Source organism: Lepidochelys kempii, chromosome 9 (assembly GCF_965140265.1).
Source record: "Lepidochelys kempii isolate rLepKem1 chromosome 9, rLepKem1.hap2, whole genome shotgun sequence".
Classification (NCBI taxonomy): Eukaryota; Metazoa; Chordata; order Testudines; family Cheloniidae; genus Lepidochelys; species Lepidochelys kempii.
Window position 1 is genome coordinate 51,716,863 of NC_133264.1, and position 20,326 is coordinate 51,737,188.

The window sequence follows — 20,326 nt, forward strand, 5'->3', positions numbered from 1 at the left end:
ATCTTGACCTTCATCTCCATGCCTTGCTTTTCCAGCTGTACAATGGGGAGAATACCACTTCCCATCCTCACAAGTTGTTGGGAGACAAAATTCAATAATTTAAGTGAGCTGCCCAAATGCCGTAAGAATGGGGCCATATAAGTACTTAGAGAGATATATTAAGAAACAATGAATAAACACAACCCCCTTTCCTTTTCACTCCATCCCAGAAGCTTGAAGGAGATTTGAGAGGGGAATCCAGAGCCATTGGAGTGGGTTAGATATTTTATTTATATGTGCATTTAAAATGTCACTGTCCAGAAGGTAGGGTACATAGCTGAAGCAGAAGAGAGGAAAAATAAACAACGTTAATGAACAGTTGGAGTGGAGGAAGTTTGGGCTATGATTGTTTATTATATTTATTCTTACTGAACATTGATATTACAGTAGCACTGAGAGGGCTGAGACAGCTTGGGGCCTCATTACACAAAGTACTGTACAAGCACTCAGCAAATGACAAGAAAAAAATTCCCAAAGAATCTAAGGAGCCAGATTTTTAAAGGCATTTAGGCCCCTAAAGATGCAGATAGATGCCTAATGGGATTTTCAAAAGCACTTTTCTGCATCTGTAGGCACCAAATACCTTTGAAAATCTGACCCTTGGGTTTTTCAGTGGATCTTTGGCTCGCAAAGCCAACGAGATTTTTGAAAATGGGATTCAAGCTCCTAGATCACTTAGATACTTTGGAAAATTTTACCCTAAAGGACAAAACATACTTGTAATTGGTGATGACATGATATTTACACCCCCACCTTCTTACACATTTCATTAGGTCCTGGGGAAACTTGGGAGAAGAGGTGGTTTCTGAGAGACTCTTTCCTACGAAGTGGTTTGCAGACAGAAAATGGCTGAGTCACTGACTAAGAGGAGGTACACATTGTGCAGTTTATTTTAGTCACAGGACTATCAGGGCTGGAAAGGACACCTCGTTCTGCTAGATCCAGTCATTCAGTCTTATTTTGTTGCATATGACCACTGCCTTCTGTGCCTTGAATAAGGGCCTTATAAGTGGTGGGGCAGTATGTTTTGTACAGATTTTCCACTAACGTGTTACTTCCTGCAACCACAGTCTTGTGTTCCTTGTTCATGAAGTTCCACAGGTGCAAAGCATAGGAGTTGTTGAAGTCAGGGCTTCTCTTCCAAACCTTGTAGTACTGCCTCCATGCTGGGTAAGGGATGGGGTAGAAACGCTGAGGATGTAAGAAGGAAATGTTCTGACAGCTCTGATCCTCCACATTATGGAAATTGGTCAGGTTGCACAAGGCTTGCAGCCTCCTCGTCATTAAGAGGGGTCCTTGGTTTCCCCAAATGTGTCCATTGTAGTTTTGAACAAAATCTTTCATGCAATCCCAAATGAACCAGTGATGGTAAGGAAAGCCAAAAATCCCATTGCTGGAGAACTGGGAAGCCTGGGCTGCCAGGAAGTTTGTCACTGGAATAGGCCTGATGGAGATGACATCTGTGTCCATGTAGGTCCCACCGTATTTCCAGATGAGTGCAAGTCTGCTGGCATCAGAGCTGATATGAACCCAGTACTTTTCCTGGGTTGCATTTACCTGCAGAGTTGGAAAGGGATCACAGAGATGCAATTGTCTCCAGTTCAAAATTTCAGAACACCTGATCCCATTAGCTATATAGTGTATAAAACTCTCAACAGTGTCTATCCTCACTTTAATCCCTTTAAAAATTAATGGCCACCCCCCCTCCCGCTCCCGCCCCCAGCTATGAAACTTTGCTGGGAAAAGGCAAGAGCAGCTGTAGGTTTTGTTCAATGTGATTCTACAGGTGTTTCCAAGGTGCAGTAAACGCCGAGGAAACATGCAACATTTATGAAATAATGAGAATATGAATCATTAACTGTAATTTCCACAAAAACAACCTTGCCCCATTTCAATTTACACACTCACTGTCTGATCCAAAGCCCACAGATTCTCATTGACTTCAGTGGGCTTTGGAACTCGCCTTTCCTGGTATTCTCTAAAGAGGATAAAAAGTGAGAGAGAAATTCAGGCCTTAGTTATGCTGGTGCACAGAGGGCTGGTGTAGCAGTTTAGCAGCCAACTGCCTGATTATTCTCCAGACTCTCCGCTTTCATTTAAAAATAAATAAAATAAAGAAGTCCTTAACTGTAATGGTTGCCAACAGATCCATGAAAACATGGAACAAGTGCAAACTAATGCAGTGATGCCTGCCTGAGTTTTCAGACAGGACTCAAAGGACTCAGAACAAGAACTCAAAGGGGTGTGAACTCCCTGAACAACAGTTCTGAGAGGCGTGGGTTGACCTTGGAAGACCATCACTGCCTTTCCTGCCCCCAAATTGACCTCTGAATGACCCTCTCACTTCTAGAGCTTGTCCCCCGACATTTTCATTGCTGTTTCTGACACCTTTAACAAGCACTGAAATCATTTTTCCCAAACAATAAATGCTTATTTTAAATTCATGCTGACTAAAATTTTTCAAATACAACTTCTTTATAAAAAAAAATTCCCTTTTAAAAAAAGATGTTGATTAACCATTTTGATAAAATATGCTTATCAAAATCATTACTGACATGTCCGTTTGCCATAACTCCTGTCATCAGGAAATGGAAAATGTCCATAACAATTTCAATAAATATTTTGACTAATGCATGGCAAATCATCAAGAAACAGGGATCCATATTGAATGCAACAAAACAACAACAGCTTCAAAACTTCAAAACAATGTGCAAAAATGTTCCTTTAATTTTCTACCACCTCTATTTTAAATCTTGTTCAAAAACATTTCCTCTCACCTTGTGATACCATGGCAGCAGAGGTGTCTCCTGGAACAAAGTTTCCATCTGGAAAGGAAAAATGAAGACATTCTTCATAGCAGATAAAAGTGAGAAGGCTGTGTAAGTGGAATTTGAATCCAGCCATGTGCTATTGTTCAGCCCTTTCATGAAGAAAACAACAGGTCTGTCATGGTAGATCCTGGTAGCAGATTCCACAGAACATGAAACCAACGGAGGAGGCTCAAGGCGATCTGTAGTCTCCACAAAGATGATGCTTCTGCTCTGGCTCATAATATCCTCTTGTGTCAGGAATTGCTTAGAAATAGGCATGCATGACAAGACGCAGCCAGACTGCAGGGTGATTTCATACAAAATGGCAAAGACAAAGACAAAAAAGAAACAGAGCACTATTTGGATCTCCTTCAACATCCTTGCTTTTCCTTGGACATCTGAGTCTTAAATAACAAACAAAGTCAATGTTAGTGGTTCATTGTTTATCCCAGGGAAAAATGTGACAGGAAAGGATTTCAAAAAGTATTATGACCTTTGATTATTTTGTATGTGGTTGCCAGTGTATTATGTAACTGGTGAATCAAGAGTTAAACCAACTCACATACCTGAGTTGGCATCAACCTCTTTGACTCAGGCAGTTTATCATAGAATATCAGGGTTGGAAGGGACCTCAGAAGATCATCTACTCCAACCCCCTGCTCAAAGCAGGACCAATCCCCAATTTTTGCCCCAGATCCCTAAATGGCTCCCTCAATGGTTGAACTTACAACTCTGGGTTTAGCAGGCCAATTCTCAAATCACTGAACTATCCCTCACCCAAAAGAGCCTTATGAAAAAGGCTTGTCAACTATCTATGAATTGGAATCCTGAAGTTTGCAGTCCTCAAACCAGAAGAGTTCTCCACTGAACTTAATGGAACTCAGTGGCAACGAAAAGGTCCCTACATCATAACAGGAAGGAGAAACTGACATGAATCTAATTGAGTGGCACAAGCAAGGTACCCTACTGAGCTAAGATATGGTGGGTGTTTGAAGAAGAAACAATTAAAGGTGTCAATAACAGAACAACCTCCTGCCTTGTCTTGGGAGCTCCATATAAGGGAGCAGCAGAGTCAACAGTCACTCACACCTTTCAGATCATATGAGATCCCAAAGGAAGTGGGTCGTGTACTTTTGTATGTATATTCTCACTGTGGGGCATTTAGTTTCTTCTAATATTACCAGTCTACTTGGCTGTGCAGTTCCTGTGGAACCTAGGGTTATTATCCATTCACAGTCCATTTTATTTTGGCTGCATGAAGTGAAAAATAAATGCACAGGCCAAATTCAACATTGCTGCACAACGCCACAGAACCTGAGTAGATCAGAAGTTGCTTCAGGAGGGAGGCAGAATTTGGCCCTATATCTGGACTACACTGTGTTTCAGGTGCGTTCACTCTGGGTGTGCCACTTGATTGCATGTTACCAGTGCATATCCAGTATAGACAAATCTGCCAATGCTCATTAGCCAGCCTGAGATTTTGAATAGCAGCCTCAGTGCTTAAGGAGTCTATTTGTTTTATGTTCAGGATAAGGCTGCAAGACAGAAAGTGATACACACCTGGGCTCCCATTACAGCGTAGGGCATGAGGGTGATTGTTTGACAGTTGTGGATTTGAGGTGTCTGAAGGGGAAATCTGCAGTAACCATCTATAGTAGTCGTCAAGCCTGTGAGCAAACTGAGTAAATTGTACTTCCAGTAAAGATAGGAGATACACCCACATTTCTTTATCTGGTAACTTTTCTTATTAACTAATAGGATCAGAATATAGACAAAGTACCATGTACTGCACGTCAATTATCAGACACAGATGAACATGATATGTTGGGGAAGAGTCAACATGGCTTTTTGCCAAGGGAAATCATGCCTCACCAACCTATTAGAATTCTTTCAGGAGATAAACAAACATATGGTCATGGGGGATCCAGTTGATATTGCATACTTGGACTTTCAGAAAGCCTTTGACAAGATCCCTCACCAAAGGCTCTGAAGCAAACTAGGCAGGCTTGGGATAGGAACAAAGGGTAGGAAGAAATGGCCAGTTTTCACAGTGGAGAGACATAAATAGCAGGGTCACCCCGAAGGATCAGCACTGAGACCGGTGCTGTTCAACATATTCATAAGTGATCTGGAAAAGGGGGTAAACAGTGAGGTGGGAAAGTTTGCAGATGATACAAAATTACTCAAGATAGTTAAGTCCAAAGCTGACTTTGAAGAGTTAGAAAGGGATCTCACAGAACTGGGTGACTGGGCAACAAAATGGCAGATGAAATTCAGTGTTGATAAATGCAAAGTAATACACCCTGGAAAACATAATCCCAACTGTATATATAAAATGATGGGGTCTAAATTAGCTGTTCCCACTCAAGAAAGAGAGCTAGGAGTCATTGTGGATAGTTCTCTGAAAACATCCAATCAATATGCAGCAGCAGTCGTAAAGGCTAACACAATGTTAGGACCCAATAAGAAAGGGATAGATAATAAAACAGAAAATATCATAATCCTGCTATATAAATCTATGATATGCCCACACCTGAAATACAGCATGCAATTCTGTTTGCCCTTTCTAAACAATGATATTTTAGAATTGGGAAAAGTACAGAGAAGGGCAACAAAACTGATGGGGGGTATGGAAGAGCTGTCAAATGAGAGATTAAAAAAACAGGGATTGTTCATTTTAGAAATGAGATTACTAAGGGTGGATATGATAGAGGTCTATAAAATCATGAATGGTGTAGAGAAAGTGAATAAGGAAGTATTATTTACCCCTCACATAATACAAGAATCCAGGGTCACCCAATTAAATTAATAGGCAGTAGGTTAAAAACAAACAGAAGGAAGCACTTTTTTTGCACAACACACAGTCAACCTGTGGAACTCATTGCCAGAGGACATTGTGAAGGCCAAAAGTATAACTGGGTTAAAAAAAGAATTATATAAATTCATGCACGATAGGTCCCTCAATGACTATTAGCCAAGATCGTGAAGGATGTAACCCCATGCTCTGGGTGTCCATAAACCTCTGACTGCCAGAAGTTGGGAGTGGACTCAATAATTCCCCTGTTAATCCCCTTTGAAGAATCTGACACCACATACTGTTGGAAGACAGGCTACTGGGCTACATCAACCATTCGTCTCTCCCAGGCCATTCTTACGTTCTTAAGCTACATCAAAACTCTACTGTGAGGTCCCTGGATGCTCTGGCATGTTGGTGGAAATTGAGCCTCCCCTGGATTGTTTATTTGGATGTTAAATTTACTTTGCTCTACGTTGTTGCCACCTATTCAGTTTTCAGTGAGCCACTGACTGCTGTAACGGCACCATAGAAATTGTTTAGGGGAAGCTAGAGGGTTTGGCAGTGATTACACTGTAGCAACGGATAGGAATGATACAGTTCCCTATAAGTTCTGGAGAAAAAAAAGGCAGGTCTTGGTTGCAGCCTCAATGTGAAGGCAGAAGGAGAAGGAGTCAAATATGTTTATATGTATGTGCATGCACACTGTGTGTATGTCGGTGCATGTGTGTGTGTGTGTGTGTACATATGGTTTAGAATCTCAGAGTCACATACAAACTTTCCTTTTATTTTTTTCTTTCCTTTCCAAGTCTTCATTCCCATTTAGCTAATAATTCATCCCAAGGGGCTGATGCTGGAAGAGCTGGACCTTCCAGTTCCATTGTGAAAGATGGTGCCCAGCCTTCCAATGCCTGATGTGTTTGGGGTTCAGGGAAGGTGAGGGGGAGAGTGTACAGCTGACTCAGCAATCAACCAGCTTCAACTTTTCAAAAAGACCGTCGTGCACTGTAGACCACTGCCCCTCCAGCAGCCTGTACTTGTCACGTAAATACAATTTGCCAGTGAGACCTGGACAACAATGAACCAAAGTGTGGAAAGGACATGAGAAATAATAAATAGAGGTAAGTATGTTGACCCTCAAATAGAACCTCTCTGTGTGTGTGTCTCTCTCACACATACCCCTTCTGTAATATTTCTAGTTCTTGTAAAATGCATAAACTTAGGATGAAATCCTGCCTCCACATAAGTCAAAAAGAGTTTTTTCATCAACTTCAGCGGGGCCAGGATTTCACCTTTAGTCTTTTAGAATTTTAGCTCCCAACTAAAATGAATCCCTCACACATATGAAGATGGAGATTTTGTTCTTCCAATGAAGTTGAGGTGTTGGAGCACTGTCTCTGCAGCTGTTAACATTTTAAAGTCTTGGCTCCATTTTCTTGGTAATATTAGCTTGAAACAGAAGACCAAGCAGTTGCATTGATTAAAAATGGGAATATCAAAATATTCTCATTTCTGACTCCATATTTCCCATTTGATGGCCTAAAAATCTGATGTCTCAATTCTTTCTGAGGACCCCAACACAAGTGTGGTTGCAATAAATTTCAGAATACTCCAGAAGGCATATTGTGGAAACAGAATAAGCCGACATGCCAACAGATGTCAGTTCTGTGTGTGACAACATGAAGAAAAAACATGAATCTTTGTTGTCTTATTTCAAGGAATTGTTTTCTGTGGTTGGTGTTCCAAAGCCAGTAGGTGGGGAGTTACTTATTCAATTCACATTTGACCTGGAGACAACTGTTATCAGAATGTTCACTTCTCTTCTCAAGTTAAGAGGGCTGCAGAACCAAACATTAAAAATACATCCCAGCCATTAAATAGATTATCCTGTCAAGTGGTTGCTTTTTCTCGTGCATCAGACAAGATGCCAACTTGCTGGCCCTCCTTGACAAGATATTTCTATTCTCTTGGTCATTTCAGTATTTCAAACACAATATGTAAAAGTGGATGAGGCTGTGAGAAAGAGTAGCAAGAATGCCAAGCTGTTACAGCACTGGAAACATTGTGTGATAATTCCCTCAACTCAGTCTGTGAAATACTTGTTAAAGAAAGGTACAATCTAATTGCCAGTAAATAATACAACTTTGTGTAGACAACTTCCACAAGTGGAGGGGCAGGTCAGTTGGCCCACTCATTATATCTAACATTTGCCATCTTACCAACACTTGTGACAATTATACTTCTGCAATGTCTTGGAGGTGTCATGGATCATGAGATGCTATGGGAAGTTCTGCCATTAACAGACTGACGATAACTTTTCTCATCAGACAAAGGCAGTGTTTGAGGAGACCCTGGAACCTGAGTGAAAACATTTCGCTCAGACTCTGGCCAGATATGACAGAGGTGATGCTGGTAAGAAGAGGGAAGAAGTTTGAGGAACTGTGAGGAACTACAACCTCACTCTCTGTTTGGAGCACCGACTCCTTATAGCCAAAGGTGCAATACCATGTTGGGGTTCTTTTGGTGACTTCACTGGTCCTGGGTAAGAATGTTGTTTTCTCTCTTTGTCCCGCCGGCAGATTACCCCATTTTTTCTTAGATGCAAGACTAGCCATGGTGATACACATCATCTTTACCACCAGGCTAGACTAGTACAGCAGGCCACCCTAGGAAGGGTATACAGTGTCTATATTGTTTGCATTTTAGTGTTTGGGGCATTCTTAGGCCTGGTCTACACCAATTTTGTACTGGAATAACTCTGTCCATCATGGGTGTAATTTTATACCAAACTAGTTATCCAGGTACAAAGCCTAGTGTGGACACAGTTATCAAGGTGCCTTGAACACCTTCCTTTATGGATATTAATGCTACCAGTATAAGCCCCTTTATACCAATTTAGCTATATCCACACTGGGGTGGGGAGGAGGGGGCACCGCTTTAACTCAGCCGGTATAGTTCAAAAATACCAGTTGCTTCATCTCTTGTGCTTTTATTTTATCTTCTTCATCTGGCTCCACTCCCCTTTTCCTGATTTTCCTTTCCGATCTCAGGCACCATCACTCGGTCTCCTTTCTTACATTGCCTTCAGGATGTGACTCCTCTTTTCCTTCTTCATCCAGCCAGCCCTTTGGGTCCATCTCTCTCACACCCTGAAGTGTCTCCTCTATCTCCTCCCCTGCATTTGCTGCTTCTCCTTTCTTCCTGTTTTCTCCTCAGATTCTGTCCCCAGCTGGGACAGGGCCCTTTCAGCAGCACCCTGGTCATGGACATTGCTGCAGCCTGAAGAAGCTGCAGGCCAAGCGGGAGGCAATTATGAACTTCTGTCGGGGGATTGTAAGCACCTGAGTGATGCTAATGGGGTAACTGGGAGGATACAAGTGGGAGGAAGAGGAAGCTCAGAGAGGAAGCTTGGGCAAAGGAGTGACAGTAGCATGGAAGCCTGCCTTTTCTGCAAGCCTACATTACGTTGTTACTTTGTAAGAAGGGATTTGCTAAACACTTTGGTGACAGATAACAACACGGGGGGGGTGGTGGTGTTTGTGGCTGTGAGGCCACACAAACAGGCCAGGCAGCTGAGTACACGGGGTAATGGCGAAGGCACCCTGTGACACCAGCTCAAGAGTATAGTTCTCTTTTCTAACGTATCCAGTCATTCTCTCTCTCTGTCCCACGCTCCGACTCACCACCTCCACTCCCACATCAGGCTTGGAGAGTTGACCAGATGCCTACTAGCCACAGGACTCACCCTACTAACCAAAGAGGGCTGTGGAAGGGCCCCAACTGTCCTGAGCAATCTTCCTGGTGAATAGCTGCTGAGGAAATGGGGAGTGTGCTGTGTAGTACTGGGGTGCAATCTCTAGAGCCTGCTCTGAATCTCTGCTTTTCTTCATCGGGGCCAGGAAGCTCTGTGACTCTCTTCTCAGGGAATTGCCACTGAATTCTGCTTTGGGGAAGAGACCAGGGACCTGGCCCATATGTCCTGAAGGCTCCCTGAGTTCCATGCAGATCTCAGGGATCTCTCAGAGGCAAGGGGCCATTGTGTCCCTACATCTTTTGGGGGGCCATCTGTGACTCCACTCCAGGTCTTTGTCAGTGCTGCCAATGACTCCCCCAGTCAGCACCTATCCCTAGAACCCTCCTGTGAAGGGGTTCTCCAACACAAAGGGCTCAGCATGAAAGTTAATACATCTGGATGTGGGGGGACATGCATCTCACAGCTCCATCCTTTCTGCCCCATTGCTGCCTGATCCCCAATCACAGATTCCCAGAGCCCTGGAGAGCCCTCCATGAGTCCTGGGAAGGGGGGAATTGCTGTTGGGTGGGAGAGAACCATGCACATTGAGTCCCTGTGCACATGGTTCATCTGAGCATGATATGCCTCTAGTATATTTGTGTTTTCATAACTGTTTGATTGTATTTGCTTTAAAAATAATTCAGACTCTCCACAGAATATGAGACAGAGGTGGGAGGGTCGAATATATTCAGAATAATGCCCCAGAATTCCCCAAACGTTCCCGACAAGCTTAATTGTAACATATAAGTCTAGAATTGAATGGGTAGGTCAATGCATAATGCCTTGGCTATCATATATATGCTCGGGGGTGGGGGGTTCCCTCCCTTGTTTGACCATTTCAAAATATTGTGGGATATTTTTAAATCAGCTGAAACTTTTAATCTATACAATTTTTTTTAGTTCAGATTTGGTTTGAGGTTTGGACTAAGAGCAGTTACTGTAAATTCCTTTTATCTGAACTGATTAACACACATCGCAAATATAAATACATGTAATCTGCAAGAAAAGGTAAATAATATCCCTGTTTAGCTATCTGTCATTGCCATACATACCATCACCATGCATACTCATCTATCTATCCAGGGCTCATCACCATGGTATCTGAGCACCTCCCATTAAAATAATCGGCTCTCTGAATCGCCTCTCCTTCCCTGACAACAAGAAATGGGCTTAGGCTTGTGTTTTGTTTTTATGAATGAGTCTATGAAAATGCAGGCTCTCTTGTGGGACTGTCTGGATAAAGGGGTGGGTTTTACATTTGGCTCTGCATGCACTAAGGTTAGTGATTGTTCTTAATCTTCTGGCAGTGGATTCCCAGAGACAGTGTTATTCGTAGTAGACATGGCACCATCTGAACTGCATAGGTCTTATCTCTTTTCTGAATCTGCTATAGTCAATTATCGAATAAATTACAAATTATATTAAAAGTAGAGTGGGAGCCCACACATGCACTTCAAAGCCAGCTGCATCTCAGATTTAAACCCAGGCTCACAGTAAATTTCTGTCTGACAGAAAACCTCTAGATTATATAATATTTAATATATAGCACAGTTATATATCTATGAAACTAAAACAAATCATGTGAATTATGTCAAATCTTGTGATACAATTTCCATTCATTTTCCGATTTTACTTTTGACATATTTGTAAATAAATCAAAACTCACCTTCTTTGATCAGAAAAAGCCAGACAGAGCTTGCAGTCTGCTGGACACGAATGCTGAATTATTTTGAATTAGGATACTTTTGAAAGCAGGCACTAGAATTATCAGGAAGGTTGGAGAAGTCCATGACCTGGTGCCTAAGAATACAGACTGCCTATGCAGTGCATTCATGCCAGGTGGAACTTTGAGAGCAGTATCTTATACCTTGCTTTCAGGCTGTGCTGGCATTTGCACTCTGTTTGCACTGAGATAAGAGGAGGAAACATAAAGAGCTATATTTGCAAATGTGTAGGATTATGAGCACCAGGAAGGATGCCGCACAAAAACATGCGCATTTGCCGTGCAACGATGAGTACTTTCCAACGAAAAAATGCAGGCACCACTACTTTGAAGGTGCACAGTTGCACTGCTAACAAAATGGAGGAGCATATGTGCACAGTGGAAAATTGCACCAGCGACTAGGGCAGATGCTTTGCGCTGCTGATTGAAGTGGGCACAAAATTATAGCTTAGGTTCACCTATTTGGAGCACAGTTTTACCTGTGGGCACATGGAAATTAGGTGTGGATGTAATTTCTTCAGCACATTTAACCTTTCCTCCTTGGACCTGAAATGGGACTCGAGAGATGCGTTGTCACTTGTGATTTATACAATGTCCTGGAAAGAGAGCTGCTACTTTCTCTGGGGAGGAGAGGTACATTTGTGGGTATGGTGTGCAATGCTATGAATCGCTTTCAAGGAAGGATTTGAACCAGAAGTGGCAGTGTCTCCTGCATATGCCTCTGGGCAGAGGCCCAGACAATGATACTACCCCTACCTGGTATTCAGCCACTACACAAATGCCTGGTCTCAAAGGTCCCTTATGAAGCTAGACCTCTACAGAAGACGAGACACATGACATGCTCCTGGAGCACTACGGCTGTGTGAAGGTATTTGGTGATGATAGAACAGAACTTCTTCATGTTGCCATAGGACACCTCACACCCCAGAGGAGGCTGCCATTGGAGGGGTGTGAACTACAGCACCCAGGATGTGGGGCTTGGATTAAGCCAGGACTCGCCTGTCAGAGGGTATTGCAATGACTAACCCCCCTTACAAGGGCACTCAGACAGGCCATATCAACTTCCATCGGCTAACAAGTTCCTGCATGCTCTCTGACAAAAGCCTGTAGTCCGCCAGCCTAGCGTAGTGACCCATAACCCCTCAGGTATAGCTTGGCTCCTGTGAGTGAGACTCACCTTGTAACTCCCACCAGGGGTTCTGGGTACCCTGTGCCCATGTGCACCTTTGTAAGAATCACTTCTATAGCCTACTGAGGAAGCTAACCCAGGGTATTTAAATGCTGACTGGGAGCTGATCAGCTCCTGCCCTGTTCATGGAAACTGTGCCCTCTTCATTCCCTTTCTCCATCCTCTCTGAGGCTGAATTTGGCCACCATGTGAGGTGGGAGTGTGCTGCTGTTTTGTCTCTGGCTGCTGAGTGTTAACTGGCTGCTGCAATGAGGCCATGCCGGGCAGCTGGTGTTGTCTGCTCTCTGGCTCAGGCATTACAGAAGCAATTTCTCATGCAAATATTTGCACCAGGTGAATCTCACAGGTAGCTCTACAGTGAAGCTGTGCACAGCATCCTTACCGGGGCTCACCCACTCTTTTCTTCATTCCTTTCTGACCACTGGAAGAGGTTACACATTGAACAGGGATTCAGCTATAGAGTGGCAACCAAATAAAGCCAGAAAGTTACTACCATTGAAATAAAAATACATTCCGCTAGCCCCACTCCTCCATAGCTGTGTTGCACCCCAGGTTGCGATGCCCCTGGAAACCTAATGTTGTGGCCTAGCTCCTGTTGTGTTTGCTTTCTGAAATATGTGGTTCCTGTTTCAAATGGCTCATGGAGGATGTAGCATTGTTCATGCTGCCAGAACAGAGCAGTGCAAACACTTGCCATGATATGTTATCTAGATATTCTGCTCTTAATGGATAAACAATGGCATGTGGATTATGCCAAGAGGGTTTAATTTATACTGACTACATTTACACCGCAAATGAGTATATATGTGCCCAGAAATACCTCAGTGCACCCCAGAGCACAGTAAAAATGGCAACATGGGAATCTGCTTAAAAAACTGGCTTGGTCCTAGCTTGGCCAGACCTGAGGATTGGACCCATAATTTCCAGTTCATTCTGCAAAAAAATATGATGGTCTGAATGCAGCCCCTGAAATCAGTGGAGTTACACCAGAGAGGAATGTGGCTAATGTCTGTCTTTTCTCAATGAACATCAGTACTGTCTGCCGAGCTTACAGCATACATTTGTAGAATAATATGGGGGCATGTATAGGAACAGATGATATCTCTTATTAAACATTCCATTATAGCTTTTATCGAGCACAGTGTTGGCCTAACATGACAGGTTCTTCCTACTCCAGCGATTCTCTAAACATCTGAATGTATAGGTGACCCCCAGGGCCCCAGGAGTTTGACATTTGAATTTCTTGTGCACTTCATTACTGCGGAATGGACAGTGTAAAATTAGAGCTCTGGGTGTTGCAGATTGCAAAGCATCTGAGGGAGCTAGCCGTTTCAAATGCCTGGAGGTTGTAGAGTGACAAGGCTTTGCTGTGAATACACTTGCACTGGTCAATAGCTTCTGTGAAGCCTGGGGATTACTTGGGTAACATGCCAGAACTGTGCAGCTTCATATAAGGCCAGAGGTAATAGTCCAGAAACTGCCACGGTGGTTGGTGATAGGCCTCTGTCACTGTGTGATCTGAGAAGCAGGTATAGAGGACAAAGAGAGTGACTAGGGTGGCAGCCAGAAGAATGGCCAGCAGCACACCAGTGAGCTGCCACAACAGAACCAGAATCCACTTGGGGCTCAGCCTGCAGGATAAAGAGACACAAACACAGGGCACGTTACACAAATACACTGACACACTGCACATTTCACAAACACACCGCATGTTACACAAACACCCTACATATTATGCAAACTAGGGTGACCAGATGTCCCTATTTTATAGGGACAGTCCCGATATTTGGGGCATGTTCTTCTATAGGCGCCTATTACCTGCCCCACCCCCATCCCGATTTTTCATACTTGCTGTCTGGTCACCCTAATGCAAACTCACTGACACACTGAATGTGACATAAACACATTTGTTGGCAGCAATGTTCATGAAAATTTTTAAAGACAACAGCAGGGTTATTTGCCTTAAGGATTTTACCCAGCTCCCACTGAATTCTGCGGGAGACTGTCACTAATTTCAGTGGGAGCTGGACTGGCTGCTAATTGAATTTTGAACTCTGTGGATATTTGCACCAGAAACCTGATTTTCAGGGTTACGCTCATCCAGTCCTGCAGCATATACTTCTGAATCATGAATAGATTTAAGATCATAGATGCTGCTTATGGGCAATTGGCAAACTGTTGCAAGAATTATTCACTATGAACAGTTTGTTCAGCCCTACCCTTCTGTTAAACTCTGCCTGCTCAGACTCAGTGAGGAGAAACCTGTATAAATGGACCTGGAAAAACTGCCCTCACAGCTCTTCCTACTGGAATGGTCCACATCCTCCCCCAGGCTCAGAATGGAAATAAGATAGCATCTACGATCACCGTGGGAAAAAATTACTCTCCCATTGATTTCACTGGGGCAGGATCAAACACTCTAGCAGAGGTAACAGCAGTCTGCTGTCTGAGTCTTTAGATTTCGCAAGACATTCCCATGGCCTCAACACCACGTCTTATTGTAAGTCCACATCTCTCAGGCTCATAGGTGGCGTGTGAACTGCAGGCTGGGGGAGGCTAGTCCCCAACCCCACTCCTTCCACCCAAGGCCCCTCCCCTTCCACAAATACCCCCCACTGGAGCCCAAAGCCCCTCCCCACTGCAGCCCCCGGCCCCTGCCCCAGGCTAACCACCATCCCCCAAGCTCCAGAGTGCCGGGAGGGCAGGTACAGAGAGCGGGCAGGAAGCAGGAGGGAGACCTGGGGGTGGAGCATGGGCAAGGCCATGCCTGGCTGTTGGGGAGGCACAGCCCCCCCAGAATATGGTACCCGCTGCCCATGCTCAGGCTTGCAACTCAGCAACTCCTCCCCATCTCACTGCCTCTTTCTCCTCCCTCACTGTTTTCCCTTGTGTGTCTCACACTCTTCTCTTTCATTTCTCTCTCATTCATCCTCTTTACCCCTGTTCATTTCACACCGATTGGTAAGGCTACCTTATGGTTAAAATGATACTTTTCCCTTTTAAAAATGGTTTACATCCTAATTTTCCCTAAGATTATTATTTTATTTAGTGTCTAGATTATGAAGCACCTAGGGGCCCCAGTCATGCACCAGGATCCCATTGTGCTAGGCTCTGTACAACCCAGAATGAAAAGACAGTCCTTGCCCTCAATGCGCTTACAGTGCAATGTCCCATAGTTTGAACTTAATGGAAGATTTAAAGCTGCAATTTTCAAAGCTGTAGAAGGGATCTGGATGCACACATTAAACTTAATAGGAATCCAATATCTAAATCCCTTTAGATAGCTTTGAAACTCTTAGGCCAAGATTTTCCCCTTTAATGGGCCCTATCCATTAAAATTTACTCATACTAAGCAAAGTCATTTTGTATAGACTTGGGCCCAGATTTTCAAAGGTATTTAGGTGCCTAAAGATACCAATGGGTGTTTGATGGGATTTTCAAAAACACGCAGGCATCCACTAGGCACCTACCTGCATCTTTAGATATCTAAATACCTTTCAAAAGCTGGCCCTTGCTCCATTCTGTTCTTTTTTTAAATGTGCATATTCTTGTATGGTCATAAAAATCTTTTAAAAAGGCAGCTGTTTCATAAATGTAAACAGGAGCTTCACTAACCTACCACCAAAAATGTGCTTCCTTTGGTTCTTTTCTTTTCCTCGCATTTTGTCTTCCTGCAGAGAAAGAGAATTTTAAGAGACTTAAAACACTTTCAATTGCAAATAAGCAAGCAAGAGATTGTTTAAAGGGACACTCAGGCTAACAATGATAGATTCTTTGTAATATTCTTAAAACCAAAAGGATTCTACTTATGTTTTCACAAGTGATGCCCTTTTATTACTTTCGTATGTTGCTCAAATAGATTTGTATTTTTCACTTGTGTGTCTGGCCAATGGGCTCTGTGGTGCCCCACAGGTAAACACTGTAAGTCATTGTGGATAGTTCTCTGAAAAAATCCACTCAATGTGCAGCAGAAGTCAAAAATCTAACAGAATGTTAGGAAACATCAGGAAAAAGATAGATATTAAAACAGAAAATATCGTAATGCCACTATCTACATGAATGGTACTCCCACACCTTGAATACCATGTGCAGTTCCAGTCACCCTATCTAAAATAAGATATATTAGAATTGGAAATGGTACAGAAAAGGGCAACAAAAATTATTAAGGGTATAGAACAGCTTCCATATGAGGAGAGATTAACAAGACTGACTGTTCAGTTCAGAAAAGAGACAACTAAGGGGGGATATGATAGAGCTCTATAAAACCATGGCTGGTGTGGAGAAAGTGAACAGAGAAGTGCTATGTACCCCATCATGTAACACAAGAACTAGGAGTCACCCAATTAAATTAATAGGCAGCAGATTTAAAACAAACAAAAGAATGTACTTCTTCACTCAACACACAATCGTTGCCAGGGGATGTTGCATAAGAGATTTTAAAAAGAATTATGTAACTTCATGGAGGTTAGGTCCACCAATGACTATCAGACAAGATGGTCAAGGATCCCACTCCATGCTCTGGGTGTCCCTAAGCCTCTGACTGCCACATGGTGGGACTGGATGACAGAGACTGGATCACTCAAAATTGTCCTGTTCTGTTTATTCCCTCTGAAGCGTCTGGCACTGGCCACTGGCAGACATAACATAATAGGCTAGATGGACCATTGGTTTGAGCCAGTATGGCCATTCTTAATGTTTTTATATTCTATCCCTGAGTTTTTTTCATCACTATTATTGCAGACCATAAAACGTAAGATCATGGCCACATTGTGCTAAGAGCTGTACACATATATAGTAAGACATAGTCTCTGCACCAAAGAGCTTATAGTCTAACAGATAGGGAATGATGTTATCATACCCATTTTACAGATGGGGAACTGGAGCCCAGAGAGACTCAGGGATGCAATGTCACACGTGTCTGTAGCAAACTGATGAGGCACATCTCCATCCTAATCAGGAGAAGACTAAGCACTTCTCTAGGCTCATCTGGTATTAAATAGGTGCACCTGCAGAGCCTGCTCCACTAGGAGGAAGCAAGCTTAAAATGGAGAAGTTGTAACAGGAAGGGGAAGCAACCAGGAGGAAAACTATTGCACCCCAGGATTAGCTGACTCTTGCAACTGAGTCACCAGGAAGAAGACAGCTTGTAAACCTCCGTCACCCATAAGGACTCACCAGACCAGTTACAAGCTGATCGCTGCTGGTAGGGGTTGAAGATAAACTCTGAGTCAGAGTTTAGCCATATCTAACCACCATATACAAGCCACATCCCCATTCATTCTTTTAAAGGAAAACCTAGAGACTGAACACCGCCTTTAATTGGAAGAACCCCCAGCTTGTGACTCCAGACAGACAGAAGTGATGTTCCCAAGTGGGAAAGGACTTTGGAAGGGGAAGAGAGACTCTGAAAATGCTCACATGGGACCTGGTAAAAACTCAGCCTATCATAAAGAACAAGGACCTGATCCCAGAAGTTCCAAGTCCCAGTTTGGTGTCCTAAACACAAAGTCATCTTTCTGTGTGACTGCACATTTAGCTATTTACTCAGATAAAGGTATATAGCCTTATGATCCAGTCTCCTGAGAGGTGAGTGTGCTCTGAAAGCCACTCACAGCGGCAGGCATGGCTGAAAAGAACTGGTTGTCTGTCCCCATGAAGGCCTTTAGAGTTGAGACTCATAGCTAGAGTTGCTTGGGATTTCTTTTTTGACCAATAATACCATTTATGTCAAAACTGAAACATTTTGAAAAATGTGTCAATTTTGATGATCATTCCTGTGGAAAAAATATCTTGCAAAATGAAGAATAAAAGTTCATTTCAGAAAATTTTCATTTCAGGAAATTCCAAAATTTTGCTTCATATTTCATTATTTTTACATTATTTCACAACATGTCAGTAGAGATGGTAGTGTGTAATATAGTGTCAATTTGTGTCATACAACACAAAAGGGAATAAAAATAAAAAAGAAGATAAAATATTTCAATCAGTACTAAGTAACAGCTGCCCTTAATGACTTATAAAATAAAAATAATATATTTCAACTACTAAATCATGTCACATTATGGCTTTCTGCAGTGGAAGTGAAATGTTATGAAAGAACATAGAAAAAATAAAATTAAAAATAACATTTTAGAATTCTGAAATTAAAATTTTCCAATAATGAATTTTTTTAAAATTTCTGATTCACGGGACATTTAGAAAATATATGTTTTCATTCCAATTTGGCACGAAAGCAAATTCTAAAATGTCAAAACTTCCTACAGACTTGAAATTTGGAATTTTGGCCTGTTTTACTTACAGCTGGCCCTAAAACAGGCATGTCTAGCTCCAATATGAACATGGAAGGAGCATCCCGATATATAAACATCAATAAGGCATATAAACATGAATCTTGTCACCTCCATGGTATGTCCTCTAGGTTACAGTGGGAGTAAGTAGGGAGTAATGTAATGTAAACTGTTTAAAAAGTATTTTAAGTCAGGTCTCTGCATGCACCTACAGCAGTAGTTTTCAATATGTGGTCTGCAGAACTCTGGGGGCCTGCAGACTATGTCTAAGATTTCCAAAGGGGTCCACACCTCCATTTGAAATTTTTTAGGGGTCAGCAAATCAAAAAAGGTTGAAAATCACTGACGTACAGGATACATTAGTAATGCAGTAATACAACAATTCGTCCATTCCTAAAGTAAAATCAAGAAACTAAAGGAAGTGTTGATTCATTTACAGTTCCTCTTCTACAGATTAAGATAAAAGTACTTACCAACTCAGCTTTGACTATTTCAAACATCAGGCTCTTTGGGTTGATGGTCAGGATGTTACTGGGTGTCCTTGGGAGAGTTCTGTAAAAATAAAAGGAACTTGATTTGAGGATTTCAATAATTATCATAACATTCAGTTGTCCGATTTGTTCTCTGTGAACATATGGATCTGAAGACCGTCATATTCCTTTCTAAGATGATACATTTCAACCACTTTATGAGTACTGGAAAATGGAAGAAAGGACCATAAGAAGGGACCAGATGTTAAAAACCTTCTAGCAGCATGGGTACCAAGCTAGCCATGCAATGGAGTGCCATAGCAAAGGCTGCAGATGGAATCTCTTTCTATGCCCTTTTTCCCATCCCTTTCTTACATTCTTTCATACATTTTCCCATCCCTTTCTTACATTCTTACATTCCCTTTCTTACATACAACGGTGTACCTTTGTTGCCAAGAAGGCTAACAACATTTGGGGCTGTATAAGTAGGAGCATTGCCAGCGGATGGAGGGACGTGATCATTCCCCTCTATTCGGCATTGGTGAAGCTTCATCTGGCATACTGTGTCCAGTTTTGGGCCCCGTACAACAAGAAGGATGTGGAAAAATTGGAAAGAGTCCAGCGGAGGGCAACAAAAATGATTAGGGGGCTGGAGCACATGACTTATGAGGAGAGGCTGCGGGAACTGGGATTGTTTAGTCTGCATAAGAGAAGAATGAGGGGGGATTTGATAGCTGCTTTCAACTACCTGAAAGGGGGTTCCAAAGAGGATGGATCTACACTGTTCTCAGTGGTAGCGGATGACAGAACGAGGAGTAATGGTCTCAAGTTGCAGTGGGGGGGGGGGGGGGGGTTAGGTTGGATATTAGGAAAAACATTTTCACTGGGAGGGTGGTGAAGAACTGGAATAGGTTACCTAGGAAGGTGGTGGAATCTCCTTCCTTAGAGGTTTTTAAGGTCAGGCTTGACAAAGCCCTAGCTGGGATGATTTAGTTGGGGATTGGTCCTGCTTTGAGCAGGGGGTTGGACTAGATGACCTCCTGAGGTCCCTTCCAACCCTGATAATCTATGATTCTAAGGAAACTCTTCCCTATCTGACTAGAAATTCGAATGTTTGGTCTCAAGCTGTAGGTGAAATTATTTGCAAAGTTTGCAGAATATCATGCCTAAAAAAGGTGTTATCCCTTTCATTTTGCTCACTCACACTCATGAGTTGCTTGT

The 20,326-nt window shown here is 42.7% G+C and overlaps 1 protein-coding gene across 1 annotated transcript; it reads right to left on the reverse strand.

The window, feature by feature from the left end:
- Positions 1-260: 260 nt before the first annotated feature.
- LOC140917011 (alpha-1,4-N-acetylglucosaminyltransferase-like) lies at positions 261-3,227 on the reverse strand. The gene is made up of 2 exons (XM_073358908.1): positions 2,817-3,227; positions 261-1,596 (listed from the first exon to the last, which is right to left on the reverse strand). Exons 1-2 carry the CDS (start codon positions 3,225-3,227, stop codon positions 985-987), a joined length of 1,023 nt encoding a protein of 340 aa, XP_073215009.1. The 3' UTR covers positions 261-984.
- Between the last annotated feature and the right edge of the window lie 17,099 nt (positions 3,228-20,326).

What these genes read in the sequence shown, in the direction of transcription:
- LOC140917011 (XM_073358908.1), bottom strand. Translation starts at nt 3,227, where the DNA reads ATGTTGAAGGAGATCCAAATAGTGCTCTGTTTCTTTTTTGTCTTTGTC. An exon ending in TGCTGCCATGGTATCACAAG is followed by an intron (nt 1,597 to 2,816) that starts GTGAGAGGAAAT and finishes CCAACTCTGCAG; the next exon opens with GTAAATGCAACCCAGGAAAA.